Raw genomic sequence first — 21,980 nt, 5'->3', positions numbered from 1 at the left:
AGATTTTTCTAGTGGTTAGTTTAGTGTCGTACGGTCACTGTGCTTCTGAGTCCAAAACCCACAAAGGTGTTAGATTTTATGGTCTCACACTTTCATGACAGATGTACACAGATACCCACTGTCTACATAGAGAGCCAGATAAAGGTGAACTAGGTCCCTAGGCATATCCCTGCACGGGGCTCCACACAGCCTCCACTCAAGCTGAGGCTGGACTGGTGGCTTTTCCCCTCCCACTCCAGGCCCCTCAGGGTGACAGGTTAGCCTCCCTGGAGCTGCTGCAGCAGCAGGGGGGCCCTGTCCATCCAGAGCAACAGGGGATGGGGGCAGGCAGCTTCTTCTGTGGTTCTGATGGCTACAGATCTTCCCTCTCCTGGAGGCTGTCTGCTTTCCTTCCTAATGATGAGGGGAAGAAACATAGTGGGTTTTTTTAAAGGAAAGCTTAGATTCAGACATCACATGACTCTGTCTACACATTAACTACTTCGTGTAGGGTAGGATTTTATGGACCACCGTTTTTCTTTCTTAGGGTGTGAAATACTCGGAAGGAGCTAATCTTACACTTTCGAGAGATTGATTCATCAGATACCCGAACTAGATAGCATTTACTGAGAAGAAGAGCCACCCGCCCCGCCCCAGGAAACCCAACTCATCGTATCTGTTCTGCAGAGAAGCACTTGCCCTGCTGCTGAGCTGAGGTGCGTCCTGATTGTTTCCATTGCCCTGCACTGCAGTGTCCCACAGAGCTGGAAGAAAAATCAGAGTAATAACAAGAGAGAGAAATGAGCTGCATTTCAGGCCAAAGGCTCTGCCTCCTTGACTGACTGTCACTTGTTTACATACTCAACAGGAAGGAGAGGAGGCTTGAAAGCCACAACAAAAATTAAAAATAGCACAGAAGTCAGTCTCCCCCCCCCCGCTTCCCTTAGAGAAAAAAAATAAAAGCACCAGAGTGGAAGTTTTGTGCTCTGACCCTAAGGGGGGGCAGCATAGAGGCTCCAGAATATAGGCCAGTTATTGAAGCAGAGAATGAGGAGCAGCAGGAGAAAATATAATATCATTTGCATAGACAGACTTTGGCATCTTCACACAAAGGATCACAAAATGCTTTGCAAGAGAGAGAAGACTGAGCACAGCTGTGGCCAGTTGCCCGTTTACAGGCAGAAGCAGAGAACTGGGAGGTGAATATAGAGTCAGGTAAAAAGAACAGACTGCGGAAATGTTAAAATGTATAACTCGGTTAAAAGATGAATAAAGGGCATATGATAGATAACTAGCTGCTGGTAGGGAGAGGGTAGTAACACAGCTAGAGCAGGACTTGAACTGAACAATTGAACTGAGCAAAGAAGAATATCAGAAGCAAAATCCTCACAGTGAGTTCTATTAGGCTGTGCTACCACCATCTGAGCCATCTGAAATTAGACAGGACAAAGCAATACACTATAGAGACCAATCTTGAATTGGCTGAGGGCTGGACGAGGTCATTTCCCAGCTGAACTGCGTGTGTTGTGTTCTATTATTTAGAAGCAGCAAAGTTGAAAGTAAGGACTTTCCCAGATTATTTATAACTGGGGCGAATGGAAAGATGCAGTAACGGGGAAGGGGCAAATGGGGTTTAAATCTTAGTGGTATGGTAGGGTTTATGGTAAGATTTAAAGACAGGATGTGACTTAGTAGCTCAGAGGAAGGGGAAAAGTTCCAAAGAGATGAGTCAGTGCAACTGAAAGAGGGTCTGTTTGGTGTGTGGAGGAGCACAAGGGGAAGCCAAGAGGGGAGAGGTGGAATGGAAGAAGCTGTTAGAGGAATAGATGGATAGACGACTGGAAGGTGACCCTGAAGAATTTTAGAAGAATAAAATGACGGGGGAAGAGAAGTGAGCTGCTGGGCCCAATGTAGGTTGGAAAAAGGAAACACGTGTGAGAGACCAAAAATAGCTACAGATCTAGGTAGCGTGCTGTGGAAACAGATTGTTGCACCAGATGTCAGCTGGAACCGGCATTAGCTTTTCTCAGTAAAAATATCCCTGTGAGGTGGGAAAGTATTAGCCCCATTTTACAGAGGAAGAAAACAAAGGCCAGAAGGCTAAAGGAGGCTAAAGGCAATAAGAGATTCTGTACAGGGTTGGATTCGAATATAGGAGCCCCTTGCTTTCAGTCCTGCGCTTCGTTACCTAGACCCGGCTGCTTCTCATCTTAGCAAGTTATACCGCTTGTGATCAGAGGCTGCACTGGCTCACCATCACAGGAACCGGCTCAACTGCCGTGAGCCACTATCCCTCTAAAAGTTTCCTGACAATGATGCTGGGAGAAACAGCACTTTCTGAGAAAGGGGAGAGTAAATTAATCTCTAAAAAGAGTATTCACCCAAGGTGGTGAATTTTCGCTTTGCAAAGCATGTGCAAGCCAGTCCCGTTATTTATAAATGATTTGATATTTGGTGACATTCAAAGCACATCCCAACTGAATCAAGGTCAGTCTCTGGAAAATCTGCACAGTGTCTGAATGGGTCATCCAAGTATTTCCATGGGTAGAGCACACTAACGCCATCCAGATCATCTTTGTAAATTCAGGAATGCTAACAGGCTCAAATGCAGCTGAAATGAACTAAATTCTTAAGTTTTTCCCCATCTTCCGCCAGCTCCAATAATAAAAATATACATGTATAAATAATCATTTGGACATGGATGTAGCCCTTTTGATCCCAAAGGATCCTAAAGCATTCCCTAAACCCACACATGTGCAGCTTCCTCTGGGACAAAGAGCAGCAGCTCAGAGCACAGCAACACAAAAGCAGAGTGAGAAAATGTTGGCTGTGGACACTCCCTCCACTTTTACAGAGAGGCCATGAGATCGTTAATGTCCATGCAGATCAAACAGGACCTCGGGTTTGAAGGTCTCATTGGAATGAGCTCCTTGAAAGATAGAGGGCTGAGCTGATCCACCTGGGATTTGACTTTGGGTTTCCATTGAATTCTGGGTGCTTCGATTCCAATGCGTAGTCCAGTAAGCCATTCCCTCAGGCTTACTGTATCCGCCAACGGCTTTAAAACAAAGACAGCAACAAGTGGTTTAAGAGAAACAGATGGTGGACAGTGGCTTGTGAGAAAGCAATTTGAAATAGATAAAGAACCAAAACAAATTTATGTCATAACTGGCTTGCTGGCCACTGGTATTTGCAAGACACATACTAGATAGGTGATGGTGGTGCATGCAGGGGATGGATTAAGCTGGAAGTAGCCACCCGTGAAAGTGAATATCGAAGGTGGCCTATATTCTATGAGGTAAACTAATGACACAGATGCTGTCGCTGCTGGGAAGATGAAAGTAAGACGTGAACTAGGGGGAAACAAAAGCAAAAACACAGCCACCCCCCCCCACGCACAGACGCGTGTAATAGCAAAACCGCTGCTGACATAGCTATAATGTTGCTATGGGTTATTTAAATAAAAGAGCCCTTTAAGTTATTGTATAATTCCACTCATTGCCCACAAAACCACTTCCTTTCCTATGAAAGGGGCAACAAAGACAAAAATGTGAACTCTTCTTCAGCTTTGAAAACTTAAGCCAGACGGCTGGGGCTGGTGTCTGTGTCAGACAAGTATGAAGTCAGGAGTTTTAACATTCTGTCTCCTCTGCTTTCAGCTGGAAGCTCTCTGTGGTAAGTGACATTTGGGGTTTTGCTTCTTACAATAATCATCCATAAGGCATTTAAGATACACGATGACCAGATGTGTAAATGGGGAATGACTCGGGATGGGGTTGAGGGAACAGAAACAGTTAAAAAAAATAGTTGCCAAGAGGAAAGATGTCAGTCTCAGCCTTACCACCACCGCAGAGGTTGGTGCCAGCACAGAACATTCGCGCTGTCTTTGAGACACGTGAAAATATGCACTTTGGCTGTTTACATTCTTCACTCATCTGCTTGGAGTGACCTTTCAGATGTAAAAGCAGCAAAGAATCCTGTGGCACCTTATAGACTAACAGACGTTTTGCAGATCCAGACTAACACGGCTACCCCTCTGATACTTTCAGATGTAGCTATTGTAGTGCTTTAGCCATCTTCCCCTATGGAGCAGAATCTAATCTATTAGAAATGCAAAAGTGTATAAGGGGATCCATACTGAGCTATTGATTTCAAGGAGGAGTCATGTTTGGGAGGGGAATTCTTTTAACTTGGAAAACACATATGGGCTGGAGAAGTGGTATAGGTCATTTATATTGCAGGCTGGAAATGCAGAGTGATTTACAAGGAGCCATGGGTGATGCCATCGATCTGAAAATGACCATAACACTGTCGAGGCATTTTATGGGATTCAGCACCCTAATGCAGCATTGTAGTCTACAAAGTATAATGTAAAAGCTCGCTTCTTTTTAACTTCTCTGAAACTCACCTTCCATTACATACCATTCCAGTGCAGAAATTCAGTCAATATTTGATTAAAATAAGAAATCTCATTAACCTACATACTGTTGTAGGATTTAGTGTGATTTGTCCTAAGTAACAATACTATGAAGTTTGGGATTTGGTGGGTATTATTACTAAGCCCCATTTAAATGTGTTCCTTTGAAGGTCGTGCCTACGGCCATTGGAAGTATGTGCTACTGAAATTCCAGTGATATAAAGCAGGTTTAAAGTCTCTGTGGAATTTCAGTACTTTCAGGGTTTTATGCAGAAATTAAGCTTTTATTTAAGTAAAAAAGACTTTCTAGCCCTTCTGATTGTGAAGATATGCTTCAGAATGTTAGCTAATGTAGTGCCGGCATCCTAAGCCTCCAAACAGGCAGATTGGAAGAATGGATGAAATCCTGGCCTTATGGAATGCCAAGGCGAAACTCCCATTGACTTCAGTGGAGTCAGGATTTCACCCAATATCTCCAGTAGTGTGTGAGCTGGCCCTCGTCTCAATGAGGAGTTAACCTGAAAAGCTATTAATGAAAACCAAACATCAATACTAACCACTTCCATTTTGGCAGAAACGTCCAGCTAACATGTTTTATCCAGTGTAGCTGGATTCATTGGAAAGGACATGTCCTACAAAAAGAATAAGGCTGTAAATGAATGTTCTCTCGGACCCTGGAATTTTTTTTGACCCTCAAGCTGGGAATCAGGGCAAAAGGAGGAGCAAAGGGAGGGTAAAGAGGGTGATTTCCAAAACTCCTCTGAGGGAAGAAATGAAATCTCTCAGGAAATGTTTTTCTACATTGCTTTCAACATATAACACAGTAATTATTTACTATTATTATTATTATTAAAATGGACAAGCCGGGGCGAAATAATGGGCTGTTTGATTTAGACTATGTCAACAAGGATGCAAAGAATTTACGGAATATGTTACCCTATCAAATACTATTTCCAAGCATTTTAGCAGAATTTCAGTAGGAAAAACGTAGCAGCATTTTAACAAAAATGCCTGCAGATTTGCAGGCCCTAGCCATGATCTATGGATATATTTCTACTCAGAAACTGTGCCATGTAAATTAAAATTTATTTTAGTCTTTGCAACTTTGTGGCCTAATTGTGATAAAGAAATCACTATGAGACTGTGCAGCCTCATGCTCCAGTCCCTACCCAGACAGCTATTGACTTCATTTAAATGGAATTTGCTCCTGCATAAGGCATGCAGGACCGGGGACTAAATGGAGAAAACGAAAACATCAGGCCCTCAATCTGATGCGAGTGTTTTGTATTTATTCAGTTCACCTTGGTAGGGCTTTACATTGGTCCTCTTTGAATTTCTCCCTCAAACAAATTTCCCTAGCATATTTCTCCACAAAATCTCCAAGAGATTCCATATTAGTAAACTGCCTGTCTAAAGGTCATGGTAACACTGCCATAGGGCTGCAGATCAGACAGCAGTGGGGTTCTGGCTGTGGAAAGTTGTCTAGTCTATATTTTTCATGTAGCCATTAAAAAAAGTTAACATTTGCCAACAGTTATCGTGGGTTACAATGGAAACCTCCTGTAGGGAGAAGCCATGCTCATCTCAGATACTGGAGTGAGGTACTGAATGGCAAATGCTGACATTTTAATAGGGACCACCATAATATTTATGTTTATAGCATAGACAGGAAAGTAGTACATCTGTGGCCACCACCTTGTTTCCTGTAGGATAGCTCTGCTCTTTGAGTCTGGGCCCTGATTCTACAAAGCCTTATGCTCACACTTAGCTTCAGTCATGTGAGTAGTTTAACTGAGTTCAGAGGGCATCGGCTTAGAGGGGCTGGAAGGGTCAGTGCTACAGTGACTTAAAGCTGTTTTTGTTTTCTTTATGCTACTGGAAGAAGAAAAAAATAATCCAAGCTCATCTTCAGCAGCTGAGAAAGTTTGTGACTTTCATGAGTACGTTACAACTAAGGCTCTGTTCTGACAGTCAAACCACAAAACAAAAACAAAATCCCTTCACCTTCGCCCAATGGTCCAAGACTATTTCCACCCAGCCGTCCCACCCTCAACTCCAAGTTTCAAAATGAGGGTTAAACTTTATTTTATTTTTTAAGTCTGTTATGGCCAGCTGCAATTTTATCTGGGCTGCTTGCAAATGGCATTGAGTCATTGACCAGTCTGAAAGCCAGTAGCTGTTGGTAGCCAGCTGGCAAATAAAACACCTATTGGTTACTGGCCATCCAATCACCAATGGGGCAGAAATCCTTGAGCCCTTTCCAAAGTGCCCACTGACTCTATTGAAGATGCTCAGGAAGATGCTCTAACTCAGGAAGCATGTTGGCGGGACTGAGTTAGAAGCAGATTTTAATCTCTTATGGAAGCCAACATAGTTTATGCACGCATGTCTGCACACACATGCCTGTACCCATCCGCTCCACATTGCAACCAGAAATATAAGTGGCCAGAGTCTTTTCCTTAAACCAGGGTAAACCAAGAGAAACTCCACTTAAGTCCAGAGTTACACCTGCCTGTGTGAGATTTTAACCCCTGCCACAGGCTTCTTATTGCTATTGCATTACTTCAGCCTGATTTTAATGAAAAAATACAACCTTAAAGATGGCACCATTCCAAATGCTTTAATACAGAAAAGGAAGAGGCCATTTTCACTCAGTATAAAAAGCAGTGCTTATACACCCCACCCATCGCATCTACATGTATGTTAGGGAGCGACATCACAAATGTATCTAGCTAGTTCCTATCCAGGATTGATGGGGTCCCAGAAGTAACATCCAATCCTGGAACAAGAAAAAATTATCCATGTGGACACACAAATCTCCTTGTCTGCTTCACTCCACAATGACTGATGATAATGAAAAAGCTAATGATGTTGTACTGGCCTGTCAGAAATGTTACCCATTCCAAGTGATTGGGTGAATAGGATTTTGCAAAGTTGTATCACCTGTTAAAGCTGCACATTTGGGACAGTGAAGACAGCAAAAGCAACCACTAGCTACTGGCAAGAACTCTAAAGGTTCAGAGGTTTGCACAGTTTGGAATTCATTTCCACCCAATACTACCTAGTAGTTAGAAAACAGTATTCGCTACAATTTCTATATTAATCATCTTGCAATTTTCAGAGACATTTTTGCAACACTTCATGACAGTCTCCATTTTGGCAAGGAAAAACACAGCTTTCAGTGGCAAAGCTAACTTGGGCTTATGAAGTATGCTTGTGAAACGGCTCATCTTTTGTTGTTCTCTTATACATCATTAAAACCTCATTCACAGGAGTTGCTCTCTTTATGCTGCGATAATCACAGAATCACCAAGGTAAGGTTGGAAAGGACCTTGAGAGGTCTTCTACTCCATGCTGCTATGCTGAGGCAGGACAATATATACCTAGACCATCCCTGGCAGGAATCTGTCTAACCTGTTCTTAAAACTACCCAATGAGAGGGACTCCCTAACCTCCCTTGGTAACCTATTCCAATACCTAACTATCCTTATAAATAGAAAGATTTTCCTAATATCTAACCTAACTCTTCCTTGCTGCAGATTTAGCTTATATCTTGTCTATGGAGGGTAGGACAAGGAGCTGCATCCTCCCCCTTGTCATCTTTTCTCCAATCTAAACATGCCCAGTTTTTGAGTCTTTCCTCACAGGTCAGGTTTTCTAAACATTTTATCATTATGGCCCTCTTCTGGACTCTCTCAAATGTGTCCATGTTTCTTAGTGTGTGGCAACCAAAACTGGGTACACTACTCCAGCTGAGGGCTCAGCAGTGCAGAGCAATTACTTCTCATGTCTTAGAACACTCCTTTTAATACACCCAAGCATATTAGTCATTTTTGCAACTGCATCACATCGTTGACTCAGTCAATTTACTCAATTTACAGTTGACTCACTCAACTCGCAGACCCTTTTTTGCAGTACTACAGCCTGGCAGCATTTTCACCTGTTACTCCACAGAAACTGATTATTACATCATATTTACCAAAATGTTTATTCAGTGACATGATCTTATCAGTCCTCAGTCTTCTTGGTGGTTAAAATTCTGGGCTCAGGAAGATACAAACTATCCTTCAGCTGGGCACAGTCTCACATGAGTTATATGCTTAATGACCCTCCCCCGCCATTTCTATCGCTGGTCAGCAGTAAGGATGACACCTCAGCATAAAGAACAGATCACCACCACTTGCACAAAAAGAATAACTCCATTAGCTTGTAGCAAAATTAGCTTGCTATCCTCTATGTGGACCAGCCACTAGGGGGTGTGGAAACAGTGTGCTACATAGGGTGACCAGATGTCCTGATTTTATAAGGACAATCCCGATTTTTGGGTCTTTTTCTTATATAGGCTCCTATTATCTCCCACACCCGTCCAAATTTTTCACACTTGCTGTCTAGTCACCCTAGTGCTGCATGGGTTTTTAGGATGAAATTCACTGCTGTGTAAAGCTTGTGGCCCACTTAAGCATACATAATCACATAGTCCCATTGACTTTAGTGAGGCTATTTGTGGAGTGAGATGCTATTCAGTGCTAGAAAGTATAGCAGAATTTGGCTCTATTTAACCAAAGCAATTGAACCAAAATCTAAAGAGCCCCAGACTACTATTAAATATGCCTCAAAAATATTAGATAAGATTTAAAATACTAGGTAAACACTGTAAGCTTTACCACTGATACATTTTGAACTTTTTTCTTCCCTCTACTGATTTGTCAATGTGCTGCCTAATGTTAAAACTAACTATCAAACTACAGCCCCTACAATTGGACAGTATTTACCAAATCTTTACTTAAAATAATTAACAATAGCACAGCAACTTTTCCCCCCATCAAACTTTACTTAGGAATATGCAAAGCAGCAAGAATTATTTTCATGTTCATCCTTCCTCTTGGTGCTGGCATTTTCTGTTTGTTACTTTATTGTATAACAAGTTTTGGTCTGTAGTGCATATACTGGAGCTGACATCTATACTCCACCTGGGCGTTTTACCTATCTGTCCTATCACCACACCCGTGGGAATGGGACACCAATATCTTGAGTGTTCACATACATGGCAATAGCCCGGAAAGTGGTACGGACTATTAGAACTATCATAGCAACAGACAAGGGTAAGTGACTGGGCATAGTGGACCAGAGGCCATGTGGTAACAGAGGAAGAGTATGACTCAGTCATACAGGGGTGACAAGAATATCTTGTTTCTGTAGCACCCGCCAACTGAACACCTCAGAATATTTTACAAATATTCAACAACATAAGTGTCTCTGGGCACCTGCCAGGGATGTACATATTACTAAATGTTCAGAGGACACTGAGGAATGGAGGGACTTGCCCAAGGTCACTTAGCATGTCTGTGGACATAGAACTCAGATCTCCCTACTCACTAGAGTGTACGTTCTTGCTCTCTCTCTTCAGGATGCATTAAGGTCTAATGGAGAGTAAGGTAGGGAGAAGCTTGCAGCCACTTGCTTCTTCAAGTTCTGCCTCATTCCCCCTCTCCACACTTAATACTTTTTACTACTGGGAAAGAAGTTAGTTGTCAAAATACAACAACTTTTAAAATAATGTACAATAGACATGACAAAAAGTAATGTTTTCAAGGACTTTTTTTAGTCTGACAAACAGCTGGTATTTCTGATGTCTTTGCTAATAAGGAGGTTTTAGTGTGCTTGGTGTAGGAGAGGTACATTGCTTATGGCACTTCCCTGGCCAACGGGCAACAAGTGGGTGAACAAAACTTCAAAGAAGTACAAAGCATGAATATGAAAGACCACTTGAGTGCAGAAACAGAGCATACTGGGCCAGACTCTGCAAAGACTGAAGCATATAATTATCTATGCCTGTGTGTTTGTAGAACTGGGACAAGATTGCAAGCTCTTTGGGGCAGTGACTGGATTTTAGAATAGCTTTGTACAGCACCAAGCACAATAGGGGCTGAGTCTGGCTGGGGCCACTAGACAATACTGTCATATCCAAACAATAATATATTGGCTCATTAAAATTCTTAATTAACTATTCTCACTCTATTTCCCTAGCACAGCAAAATAAAGTTGCTTGAAGTGAGTCTTTCAATCCAAGTGACTTTTGAAAGCCTTACTGAAAATATCACCAGAAGTGGAGAACCAGACTTTTCTATCTGGCTGGCATCCTTCTGATCTTAGGAGCCCTGACAAGAGAAATATAAGGCCTTGACTATCATCTGAGTACATGGTCCAATAACTTCTGATTTTGAATCCTGTCTAACACACATTCCCTCTGTAGCTTTAGGCAAATTACTTAACGTGTAGCTTCAGTTTCTACTTGCAAAATACAGATAATACTTACTTTGTGTGGGTGTTGTGAGAATTAATGAATGCTACATAAGTGATTGATCTTAATGCTGGATCAATTAATGCTCTTTAGCGTCTGATTTTAATGTTTTGCAATGATTTTATTGCACTGTAGGATTTTATTTTTTAGCACTAGAAAATGATGTCACCATCTTAACATCACATTATGACCCCTTAGTTATTTTAAACAGCAAATTACATTTTATTTTTCAGGAACTGAATGCTGTTCATCACATCGACTATGCAAAAATATAGGTAAGAGCCATTTTTAAAATAACAGCTAATATTTCCATAAATTGTCTTAGGAGGGCTGTAAATATTTTTTTGTATCACAATAAACTGGTTCTTGAAATGGAAACATGTCCTTCTTTACAATGGACATTGCAATTCATGCATCTTCCCAAAGGGTTTCCCAGTTCTGTTAGCTACTGACTCCTACAAAAGCCAAACTGGGAGGTACTAGGAGAGCCTCAGTCAGGTGTTTTAATTGACTTCTCAAAAAAAATTGAATAATTTTCGCTGCATATGAGGTGATGGCTTCAGTTCTCAGGGATTTTTGTGAGCACCTGCAGCCAGAGTGGATGTGGATTTTGGGTGGTGTGAGGGGTGATATTCCTTCTCCCTACCCCAGCAAGCTTCAATGATAAGAGGAGATATAAACATGTCAATTATTAAGGTCAAACTTAATAGCTATTGCATAGAGGAAGGATGGTTTTATGAATAAGACACTGAACCGAGACACAGGAGATTTGTAGTCAATTCTACAGCTTTGTGACCTTGGGTAAATCTTTGTGCCTCACTTACCCATCTGTAAAAGAAGAATATGATCATCATCTTCTCCAACTCTTTGTTTGTCTTGTCTATTTACATTATGAACTCTTTAGGGCAGGAACTGTGTCTCTACACAATGCTGGGTTCAGTGGAGCCTCTAGGCACTACCATAACACAAATAACTAGTATGCAGTATCTAAACACTAACAGTGACCTACACCAGCTTACACTGGGTTAGTGCACATATTTATTCAGCAGCATCTTCACAAGCTATTTTATTCCTTGTTTCAACATCTGAATGTTGTAGTTATGTTCCTGAAAAATGTGACTTTAAGTGAAACGATGTTAAGCAAATCAAATTTCCCCATAAGAATCAATGTAAATGGGGGGGGGGTGTGTTAGGTTCCAGGGAATTTTTTTCACCAGACAAAAGACTATATTACACACACACACACACACACACACTATAAGTTTTAAACAAACAGTTTAATACTGGTACACAGTGATGATGATTGTGAAGCTTGGTTGAGGTGGAGGAGTCAGAGGGTGGGATATTTCCCAGGGAATGCCTTACTGCTAAATGATGAACTAGCAATTGGCTGAGCCCTCAAGGGTTAACTCTCACACTCTACAAGGCAGCAGGAATGGAGGGAGGGGAGACAGCATCACAGACAGAGACAGAGACACACACCGTGTGTGCATGAGAGAGATATGCGCATTTCCCCTTTAAGTACACTGCCTTGTTAATTAGATCAGCTTGCTGAGACCGCAGCTGCTGCCAGCAAGCTCCCTCCATCCTGATCCCTGTCGTGCATCCCCCTGCTTTATGAAAGATGGGGTAAGCGGGGTGCAGGAGCAGGGGGAAGGGGGACACCCTGACATTAGCCCCCCTCTTCCTCCCCTCCCCCCCGCATAGCAAGCAAGTGTCTCAGGGAGCAGCTCTAAGGCAGAGGGCAGGAGCAGCACATGGCAGTGGGGGGAGGGACAGCTGCAATTGCTAGCCTGCTGGGCAGCTGCTGCACAGGGAACTTAGGGGAGCGAGGAGCTGATAGGGGGAGCTGATGGGGGACTGCTGGTGCCCCCTGGTTCCAAGCCCCCACCAGCTAGCGGCAATGGGCTGCTCTTTCTGCAAGCAGTGGACAAAGCATATGGCTGCCAAATGATGTTAGAAGGGAGCATTGCACAACTTTAAATGAGCATGTTCCCTAATTGATCAGCAATGTAACTATGAAACAACGTTAACCGGGTTGATTTTAAGTGAGGAGTTACTGTATTAAATTTGCCCAGCAACAAGACGGAACAGAATTCAAGGGTGTCCATAAGTGATATAGGATATATTTTTCTCTCTTTTTCTCACTATCAAGGGAATGCTCATTGTGGGTTACTCCCCCAAACCAGACAGTTCTGGACATGCACACTTCAGTAGATTTCAGTGCTACAGATATGTTTACCTGGTTTGATATTTACTTGGAAATTTTCCTGCATGGTATAATTATTTTTTTCTCTTCAGAAGAATCTACTGTCTCTGACCTCCAGGTGACAGTTGAATTTCACAATGGGATCTTCAAATTCAACTTCGGCGACCCTATAAATGTTACTGAATTCAGCCTGACACTGATGAAAGGGCACGAGAGGCAGGTCATCTGTGCATTCCACATGCAGAATGGGATGTCAATACCTGAAACTAATAACAGCTACTGTGAGCCGGTGCACTCTGGCAATAGCACATCCTTCATTCTCAAAAATTTGGAAAGCAGGCACACCGGCATTTATCTCTGCTGCCTGGAAATCCTTTTACCTGCTCCCTACATAGACTGTAGGGTAAACGAAACCTATTTGTATATCCATGGTAAGTTCACAGCCCCTATCTCCTTACTCTAGCTTTAGAGAGATATACATGAGAGTGTTTCTCTAAGATACCAAAGACAAACCTTGAATTAATTCTAGATTAGCACAAAAATCCATTCTGAGGTTTACCTGCATGTGTCACAGGCAAAGTCTTAGTTATCAGTATCTGTACCAGAAGCAATACATACATCTAACTTGTGGCCTGATCTAGAGAGGTGCTGAGTGCTCACAACTCCCATTGCTCACCTCTTTGAATCAGGACCTGCGTCTGTTAAATACCTTGGGACAGTCTATCGAAATCTAAAGGACATTTTGCTGTCTACCTGAAAGGGGCTGTGACTGCACCCGAATGGGTGCTGAATGAATATCAATCATCTTTTGAGTTGCCATTCATTGTGTCTCAGATATCTCACCTTGGCTGGTTTGCAAGTGTCTCTCTTCTAGCTGAATAAGTTTATAATCTCTCCACCCAAGCCCCTGCCTGTGTCCTCTGTTAGGATGGATAATAAAACCATCCTCCCAGTTGTCCTCTCTTCTTCTTCCGTCCCTTCCCTCCCCCAGCATCTGGGGAATACCAGGGTAATCGTGAAATTCAATGGCCCATGTTATGTCAGATCTGATGATCTAGTGGTTCCTTAAAAATAGATTAATCTATGATCCAAATCCTGTCACTTCTCTTGCCTAACATTTCCAAAAGCTTCCCCTTCCTTTGTGTCTGGGCAGCCAGATTGCTCAGCCACAGCCGTGTCATCTCATGCCTTGACTACTGCACTCTCCTCCGGTCTCTAACTTTGCCTCTCTCCATTTCATCCAAAATGTTGCTTCCAAATTCCTCTCTCTCACCAGGCCTTTGGACCAGTGCCTCCCCACTGCGCTACTCATTAAATTAATACTCAATCTGGTTTGGGCCTTCAAGGCCCACCCATGATGTAGCCCTGGTCTCCTTTCAGTTTGTCCTTTACCCCCTCCACTCTGTCAACAATATTAGCCTCGATGCCTCTTTCACTTCTTCCTCACACAAACTTCTCTGGACCATTGCTGCGTTCTGCCTCATGCTCAGCGTGTCTTCCTCGAGTCCATTCACCAAGCCAACCAATCACATCATTTAGATCTCTCTCAAACACTGACTTCTGCCAATTCCCCCACTGCTTAAAATGCATGGGGTTGCAAGCCTGAATTTTTTTTTTTTTAAAGCAAGCTGGGTCACTATCTTACCAAAGCTGGTACTCCAAGATTATGATTCTCCCACCCCGGCACCCACTTTTTCCAGACCACTCTAAGCATTGATCTCACCTACACAAAGTGTGTGTGGGGGGATAATTTAGATTGCTAATCCTCAGTGATTTTTTTTAATATGTTCTAGACTCAGAAACCTGCTTTGTATCAGAAATGATGTCATGGATGCTTATTGGGATCACTGCATTTTCCATGGTTTCCTGTATCTGCTGCATAGTAGCCTGTTGCTTAAGAAAGAAGGTAAGCAATTTCCATACACAGTCCTAGGTCCAAAGCTGATACGTTGAGGGCCTGATTTAGTTTGATTTAGGGTATGTCTTTACTAGCAATGTTTTAACGTGGCTGTGTAGTCATGGCACCAGTGCTGGGAAAAAGCTCTCCCAGCACTATAAAAAAACCCACCCTCACGAGGCGAGTGCACTATTTTGCAGCGCTGTAAAGCGGCAGTGTACTTTCTTGCTCAAGGGTGTGTTACAGATACATGCACAGCATGTGCTAAGAGTTTCAATGAAATGGAATTCAGTCATCAGTGACAGCAGCTCAGTTTTAATTTTTTTAAGTCAGACTAGCCTACTGATGTAAAGACCTGGAGCCATAGGAAGAAAGAGCAACTCTGCACAGGTCAGCGAATATACCTTGGGATTGTTTTCTTCAAGAGGGGAAAGAGGAGTAATTCCAGCTCTGTTCCCGAGCAAAACCTCTTAAAAACAAAGGTGACAGCCACAGAAGAAGAGAGTTTTGTTGAGCAGAGTCTGCTTTCCTCTTCCGATTTGTGATGTTCGGAGGCTCTGATTTTAATATCCCATTGAAAGCAGAGTGAGATTAACCACCCCATTAAAAGGACAAAGGCAAGAGTGAATGGGGGTTAGAGACAATCAACTAAATTCAGGGCATTTTCTTTGCAGACACAGCAATGTGAATCCAACTCCCATGAGTTCAACAGTGAATATATGCCCATGGCAGCAGTGAATGCAGCTAGAAAACCAGCGTTCTAAGGTTGTACTATGTCTTTTTGCTGAATCATTCTTACATCGTTAGCAACATGCTTTCTCTGTTAGGAAGGGTTGGCCTGACCTGCCTCCAACTGGCTTTAGGAGCGTGTGTTATAAGTTGTTATAATTTAGCTGGGTACATAGTGCCATCCAACAGGAATAGCAAACTAAAAGCAAAATCCCCAAAGAGCTTACCGATCAGAATAGTGGACCAGTCCTCAGAAATGTTAGTGCTCCAGAACAGGGCCATGTAATAACTTCAAGAATGAGGAACTGATGTGAAGCATCAATTGATTCAGACTCTTGTGATGCCACATCTTTCCCAAATATCAGAGGGGTAGCCATGTTAGTTTGGATCTGTAAAAGCAGCAAAGAGTCCTGTGGCACCTTATAGACTAACAGACGTTTTGGAGCACGAGCTTTCATGGGTGAATACCCACTTTGTCGGATGCGTCTTTCCCAAAGTGACTCTGGGGAAGTGCCTCTAGTTCAGCTCTGAGTATATCTGCTTATCAAACTTTGGATCATTACAATAAAGGCCAGGCTGTGTGGCTGTTGGCTCAGGTGTGGGAGGGTGTCAGGAGCTTTCGCCCGACATGGGCCCTTATATAGAAATCAGCCACAATTTAGAAGGGGAGCAGAGCTAGAAGCTGGAGTGATTCAGGCTTGTTTACAACCAATTCTTAATTTCTGTTCCAGGTGTGAACTTGCAAGTAGGTCACCTGTGGCACAGGAAGTTTCCTGGAACCTTCAGCCTCCGGCCACTTGAAATGTCAGTTTCACAGCCAAAGAGATTTTTCCAGCCTGAACTCACACGATACTGATCTGCTCAACAATGAGACATTAGCTCTAGAGTTATTTCCAGTCGTGTTTTGCTCCAGATATTCCGTGTTAACCTGGGCATGGCCAAATCCATTGACTGCACATCAAGTGTGACAACATAAAAAAAAAAAATCTTGTAGTTGAAAAATGTAGAATGTTTCCTTGCCAAGGATATTGCTGCAGTGCTACATAGGGCAACTATGTTATACCTTCTGCAGAAGGTTTCTTCTATACTACCTCCACAGCCCACTCCAGAAGCATGGCCGGCAACAGCAGCCATTTTACTGCACATATTACTGCTTTGTTATGACCAGTTTAGCAAGATTGGTCTTCACACTTCTTAACAGCACCACACTAGGATACTTCAGTGTATATATACATTCTGTCCCTTGGATGGGGACTCCAGACAATAGAGAAACAATGGAAGGAGAGTATAATGTACTTTCTAGTGTCATCTAGAATCTCAGTTATTGTGCATCTTTTTTTTAGTTTTTTGGATTCTCACTACATCTTCACAACCCAGACTGCAGGGATCCTCTTTTCCATGTAGAGCTAGGGAAATTACAGAGTTTTTTTCTAGAAGAACAAAATTCTTCCAGTATACATTTTATATATTAAAATCCCGAGACTGTGGCTCTTAATTACATAAGTAAGGGCGGCAGGATCAGTCTCTACATGAGAAAGCAAGGCACAGCCTCCTTATCCCATCCCTTTGTTTATCTGTATTACAGCACATACGTGGTAAGGTACAAAAGACCAGAATATTCAAGAGTCCTTCATCACCTAGAAACAGAGGAAGATGAAGTTTCAGTCTTAACTTGGCACTACCTTGCTTTCGTGGCTTTGCATCAGACCTTTATCATTTCCCCTAGAGCAGCTCAAAGCCTCAATCACCTTCAGAGTCTATTGATAGTATGCGTTAAATGGCCCACTGGGAATCAAACCTGAATATCCTGCCAGGCATTGCATAGCACATCACTGTTCAGTTACTCTAAAATTAGAGCATCATATTAAAACCAATGTCTCTAATTCATTTACGGAGCAGAAATACTGGTAAGAAATATTTCCGTTCTCTATCAGACAGAAAGCCAAGTGGCTTCTGCCATCAGGGACAGTTAGCCTTAGAAAGGAGGCAGTGAGTATCTCATAAGGGCTTCTCCACAACAACGGACCCCGAATGAGGTGGTTTTGCAGACAAGGGCTGAAAGTCCCCAGCCGAGCTGACCTACCTTCAGACAAGTACATAGAGTCAAAGAGAATCAACAAATAATAATGAATAAATAATAAATAACAAACCAGACTGTCTGTGGCTAGGGCACTACACTGGAACTCAGGTCTGGGTGCTAGTGCTGGCTCTGCTACTGGCCTGCCAGGTGACTTCAGGACTTCCCCTTTCTGTACAATGGGGATAATGAAACTGCCTTCCTTGGTAAACCACTTGAAGATCTACTGATGAAAGATGCTAGAGAACAATCCCTAGCTCTTACTTATCCGTGAGATGTGCTGGCTATGAGAGCCCTGTGTAACACCTGTGAGTCCAAAGGAACCTATTACTAGACTGAGAAGGAGTCTCATGAAACTGCAAGTTCCCAAGAGAAACCAGAGGTTGTCTCTGAGGTATTTTCTGATAATAGACAAGGTGTGAGTCTGCCCCAAGTGGTTCAGGGGAAAAAAATCACTGAGTTCTAAAAATGTCACATTTTCATACCCTGTTACAGAAACGAGCCTCTCTAGATGAGCTTGGTCTAGTCTAAAACTTTGCTATTTCTTTGTTTTATATGAGATCTCTCTGCTCTTAATAAATCTGGTTTTTATTACACCACGTGGCTCTTAGACTGCTTGGAAAACTTCACGCCCACCATCCTGAGGAAACAAACCCCTCAACCATAAGAGGAGGTAGAAAAGGGAAGAGGGTGTTTGCAGTTTATCCCTACAACGAACTGGGAGATATGTGCTTTATTTATGGGTGGCAGGTATAATAGGCCTGTGACAGGTTCGGTCACAGAAACCCCTTTGGGACTATCAGCTGATGTGCTAGAATTACCTCTGAGCCTGTTTTCCCTGCCAGCTTGGGACTCCAGAACCCTGCCTTGTTGAGCCAGACATGCTAGCCTGCTGCAACACAGACCCAGGTCTGGTCCATGCCCCTAAAGCTGCAGACTTAAACCAAACACTGCTCAGCAGGTCACCTGTTTCCAGCACCCAGACACCCAGCTCCCAATGGGATCCAAACCCCAAATAAATCTGTTTTACTCTGTATAAAGCTTATACAGGGTAAACTCATAAATTGTCCGCCCACTATAACACCGATAGAGAGATATGCACAGCTGTTTGCTCCTCCAGGTATTAATCACTTACTCTGGGTTCATTAATAAATAAAAGTGATTTTATTAAATATAAAAAGTAGGATTTAAGTGGTTTCAAGTAATAACAGACAGAACAAAGTAAGTCACCAAGCAAAATAAAGCAAAAACACACAAATCTAATGTATTAACATTAAGAAACTGATACAGGTAATATCTCACGCTCAGAGATGTTCCAATAAGCTTCTTTCACAGACTAGACTCCTGCCTAGTCTGGGCCTAATCCTTTCCCCGGTACAGTCCTTGTTAGTTCCAGCAGACATCTTAGGTGGAAAGCAGGGGTGACTGGCAGCCCTCTTTGTTCTGTTCTGTTCCACTCCCTTTTATAGCCTTGGCACAAGGCGGGAATATTTAGTCTCTCTGGGTCCCCACCCCTCCTTCTAAATGGAAAAGCACTGGAATCCATCTTAAACCTGCTATCAGGTGACATGTTCACATGTCCTGTGAGACCCCAACCTCCATTCTTCCAGGGCTAGCCTGCACCTACCCAGGAAGGTTTACAGGTAAACAGAGTCATTTACATGTCATTGATTCTGAAGCACCATTAATGGCTTCCACTTAACATGTTTACATTAATAATACAAGTTTATATCTTATTCTCCTAACTCCAGACATAGAAATAATACATGCAAACACATGGGATGAACACACTCAGTAGATCATTATGATACCTTACAAGAGACTTTTTGCACAAAGCATCTTCCAGCTACATCATATTTACACTCCTAAGCCTATTTCCATAAAACACTGTGGAGTGCAACGTCACAAGGCCAGGGCCTGGTGCAACTGCTGCTGATCCGCTGCAGGAAGCCTGGGCCATGGTGTCCTTGCCTGAGCCCTGCCTCTTGCCCTCCCTGCTCCACCCCTTTCCTGAGGGGCTCCCCCACCACCCACCGCTGCCTGTTGAGTCCCTCCTCGGTTCTCTCCTCCACTCCACCCCCCTGTGACGGGTTCCACCCAGGGTGTCATCTGGAGCTGGAGTACGACTGATCCCCCAACCCATCAGCCTGGGCTCCCTCTCACACTGTACTGCTGTGACAAGCTGCAAAGCCCTCCAGCCTGCACTTTCACCAGCACACAGGTAGGGACACACCCAGCTGCAGTTACACGCAGGCTCTCTGACCATCAGCTTCCCAGCCTTGGACCCCAGAGCAGTACCCATCTTGCCCTGGTCAAATCTGCCCTGTATATGGGTTTAAACACCTGGTCCACCTCTCACTCAATGTGAAGACAACAATGCACGCTTGTGGTAACCAAGCAGAGATTTTTTGCCAAGCACTCCAGTCAAAGCTCACTGGTCTGGATCAAAACATAAAATAAATTTATTAACTACAAAAAATAGATGAAGTGATTATAAAGGATAGCAAACAGATCTAAGCAGATTACCTAGCAAATAAACAAAAACGCAACCTAAGCTTAATATACTAGATAGGGTGAGAATCTGCTATTCATATCCAGTCTAACTGATAGAACAGGCAGATTTGTAGATACTTAAGGCACAAGATGCGCTTGCTTTGCAGCTTGAAATCCCTGTATGTTTCATACACAGGCTAGAAATCCCTTTAGCCTGAGTCCAGCACTTCCCCCAGTTCAGTCTTTGGTCCTCAGGTGTTTCCAGGAGTCCTCTTGTGTGGGGAGTGAAGAAATCTGATATCACTCCCCGCCTTATACAGCTTAAGCATATGGCAGGAACTCTTTGTTTCAAAGCTTGGTTCCCAAACCACTTTGTGGAAAAATACTGACATCCCAAGATGGAGTCCAGGATCATGTGGCCTGGTCACATGTCCTTATAGAGTCATAGCAGCCATTACTAACAGGCTGTCTGTAGCCTTCTCAGGAAGGCTCACCAGGTGGGGGGATAAGCTTCTCCCAAGACCTATTGTTTTTCCTAATGGCCCATTACTCTGAATAGGCCCTTCACAACCAGCTGTCTAAACTAGAAGCATCTTGTCTAGTGGGCGTTACCCAGGTGTACCTACATTTGAAGTACAGATACATAGTCAGTATTTATAACTTCAGATACGAAAATGATACATGGCTAGAAATAAGATAATCATATTTAGCAAATCATAATTTTTCCAATGACACCTCACATGACTTATCTTGCATAAAATACATCATAACATAATAATATCACTATGAAGATGGGGTGCCCTCTCCAGAGGTCCCCTCGCTCGCTGCATCCCTCCCTCACCTCCATTCCCCTGGTGAGATCCCCCATATCCCTCCCTCACCTCCATCCTCCTCCCCCACGAGGTTGCCCGCTGCCTCCCTCTTCACTCCCCTTGCTCTGGAAGCCAGCGGGGCTCAGCGCCGGCTGACAACCTGGAGCTCGGAGCTTGGGCTGGCCAGCAGCCCGGGATGGCCCAGCCAGGGCTCCTCTGGCCACAGGGGATGGGCAGGCGGGCTGGGGAAGAGCCTTCAGCAGAAGGGGGGGCAGGGACCTAGCCTCCCCAAAGGGGGCGTTCACGGACCTCCCATGGCTTTATTGTTATAAATATTACATGCGACTCCATGTCCCTGTTCAATTTTGTATTGCTGCCTACTTGAACTCAAATAGTTAGTTAATTCAAACCACAGCTGGTGGTTGGCCTAGGAAAGGAAGTTAGAACGATGAGATAAAATAGTCACAGGTACATACTTTCAAAGCAGCTAAAAGAACATTGGGACTATCACTGGCAGGTGTTACTTCCTGGCGATAGCAACACTGACAGGACTTGTTTTTTTAAGTCTGAGACACTAAAGATCAAAAGACCATGACTGATTAAAAGGTGCCTTTGGCAGAAAGGGGAAGGGCAAGTGGTCAGGTCAGCATGCTGGGAGGCTGACACACAAACTGGGGGAAAAGTAAGAGCCGCAGGCCTTGTCTTCCTAAGCAATGCCTAGGGCCATGTCTACACTACCCACTTATGTCAGCCAAACTTAAGTTGCTCAGGAGTGTGAAAAATACATCCCCCGAGCGACAGCGTTATGACAGCATAAGTGATCGTGTGCACAGCGCTACCTTGGGGGGAGACGCTCTCCCACTGGCTGCTCGCTGGGGATGGTTTAATTACGCCGATGGGAGAGCTCTCTCCCTGCGGCATAGGGCAGCTACATGAGAGATCTTACAGCAGTGTTGCTGCATCAGTACAGCTGTGCTGCTGTAAGCTCTCTAGTGTAGACACAGCCTAGGTATCTAGATCAGGAGCAGCTAAAAGGTGAAGGGCTTGTCTTCATGTACAGTGCAGG

The 21,980-nt window shown here is 43.5% G+C and overlaps 1 protein-coding gene across 2 annotated transcripts; it reads left to right on the top strand.

Annotated features, from left to right (window-relative positions):
• The first annotated feature begins 3,488 nt into the window (after window positions 1–3,488).
• On the top strand, window positions 3,489–18,205 carry LOC120375124 (inducible T-cell costimulator-like). Of its 2 annotated transcripts, none has more exons than XM_039495831.1 (6): window positions 3,489–3,654; window positions 10,931–10,972; window positions 13,002–13,337; window positions 14,700–14,812; window positions 15,478–15,568; window positions 16,264–18,205. In XM_039495831.1, the coding sequence occupies exons 1-5, from the start codon at window positions 3,597–3,599 to the stop codon at window positions 15,565–15,567; spliced, it is 639 nt and encodes a 212-aa protein (XP_039351765.1). In that variant the 5' UTR covers window positions 3,489–3,596; the 3' UTR covers window position 15,568; window positions 16,264–18,205. The 2 variants fall into 2 exon arrangements, with proteins under 2 accessions (XP_039351765.1, XP_039351764.1); XM_039495830.1 differs by having other exon boundaries at window positions 12,999–13,337.
• The last annotated feature ends 3,775 nt before the right edge of the window (window positions 18,206–21,980 follow it).

Source organism: Mauremys reevesii, linkage group 11 (genome assembly GCF_016161935.1).
Source record: "Mauremys reevesii isolate NIE-2019 linkage group 11, ASM1616193v1, whole genome shotgun sequence".
NCBI lineage: Eukaryota > Metazoa > Chordata > Testudines > Geoemydidae > Mauremys > Mauremys reevesii.
This window is presented reverse-complemented; position numbering and strand designations above follow the sequence as displayed.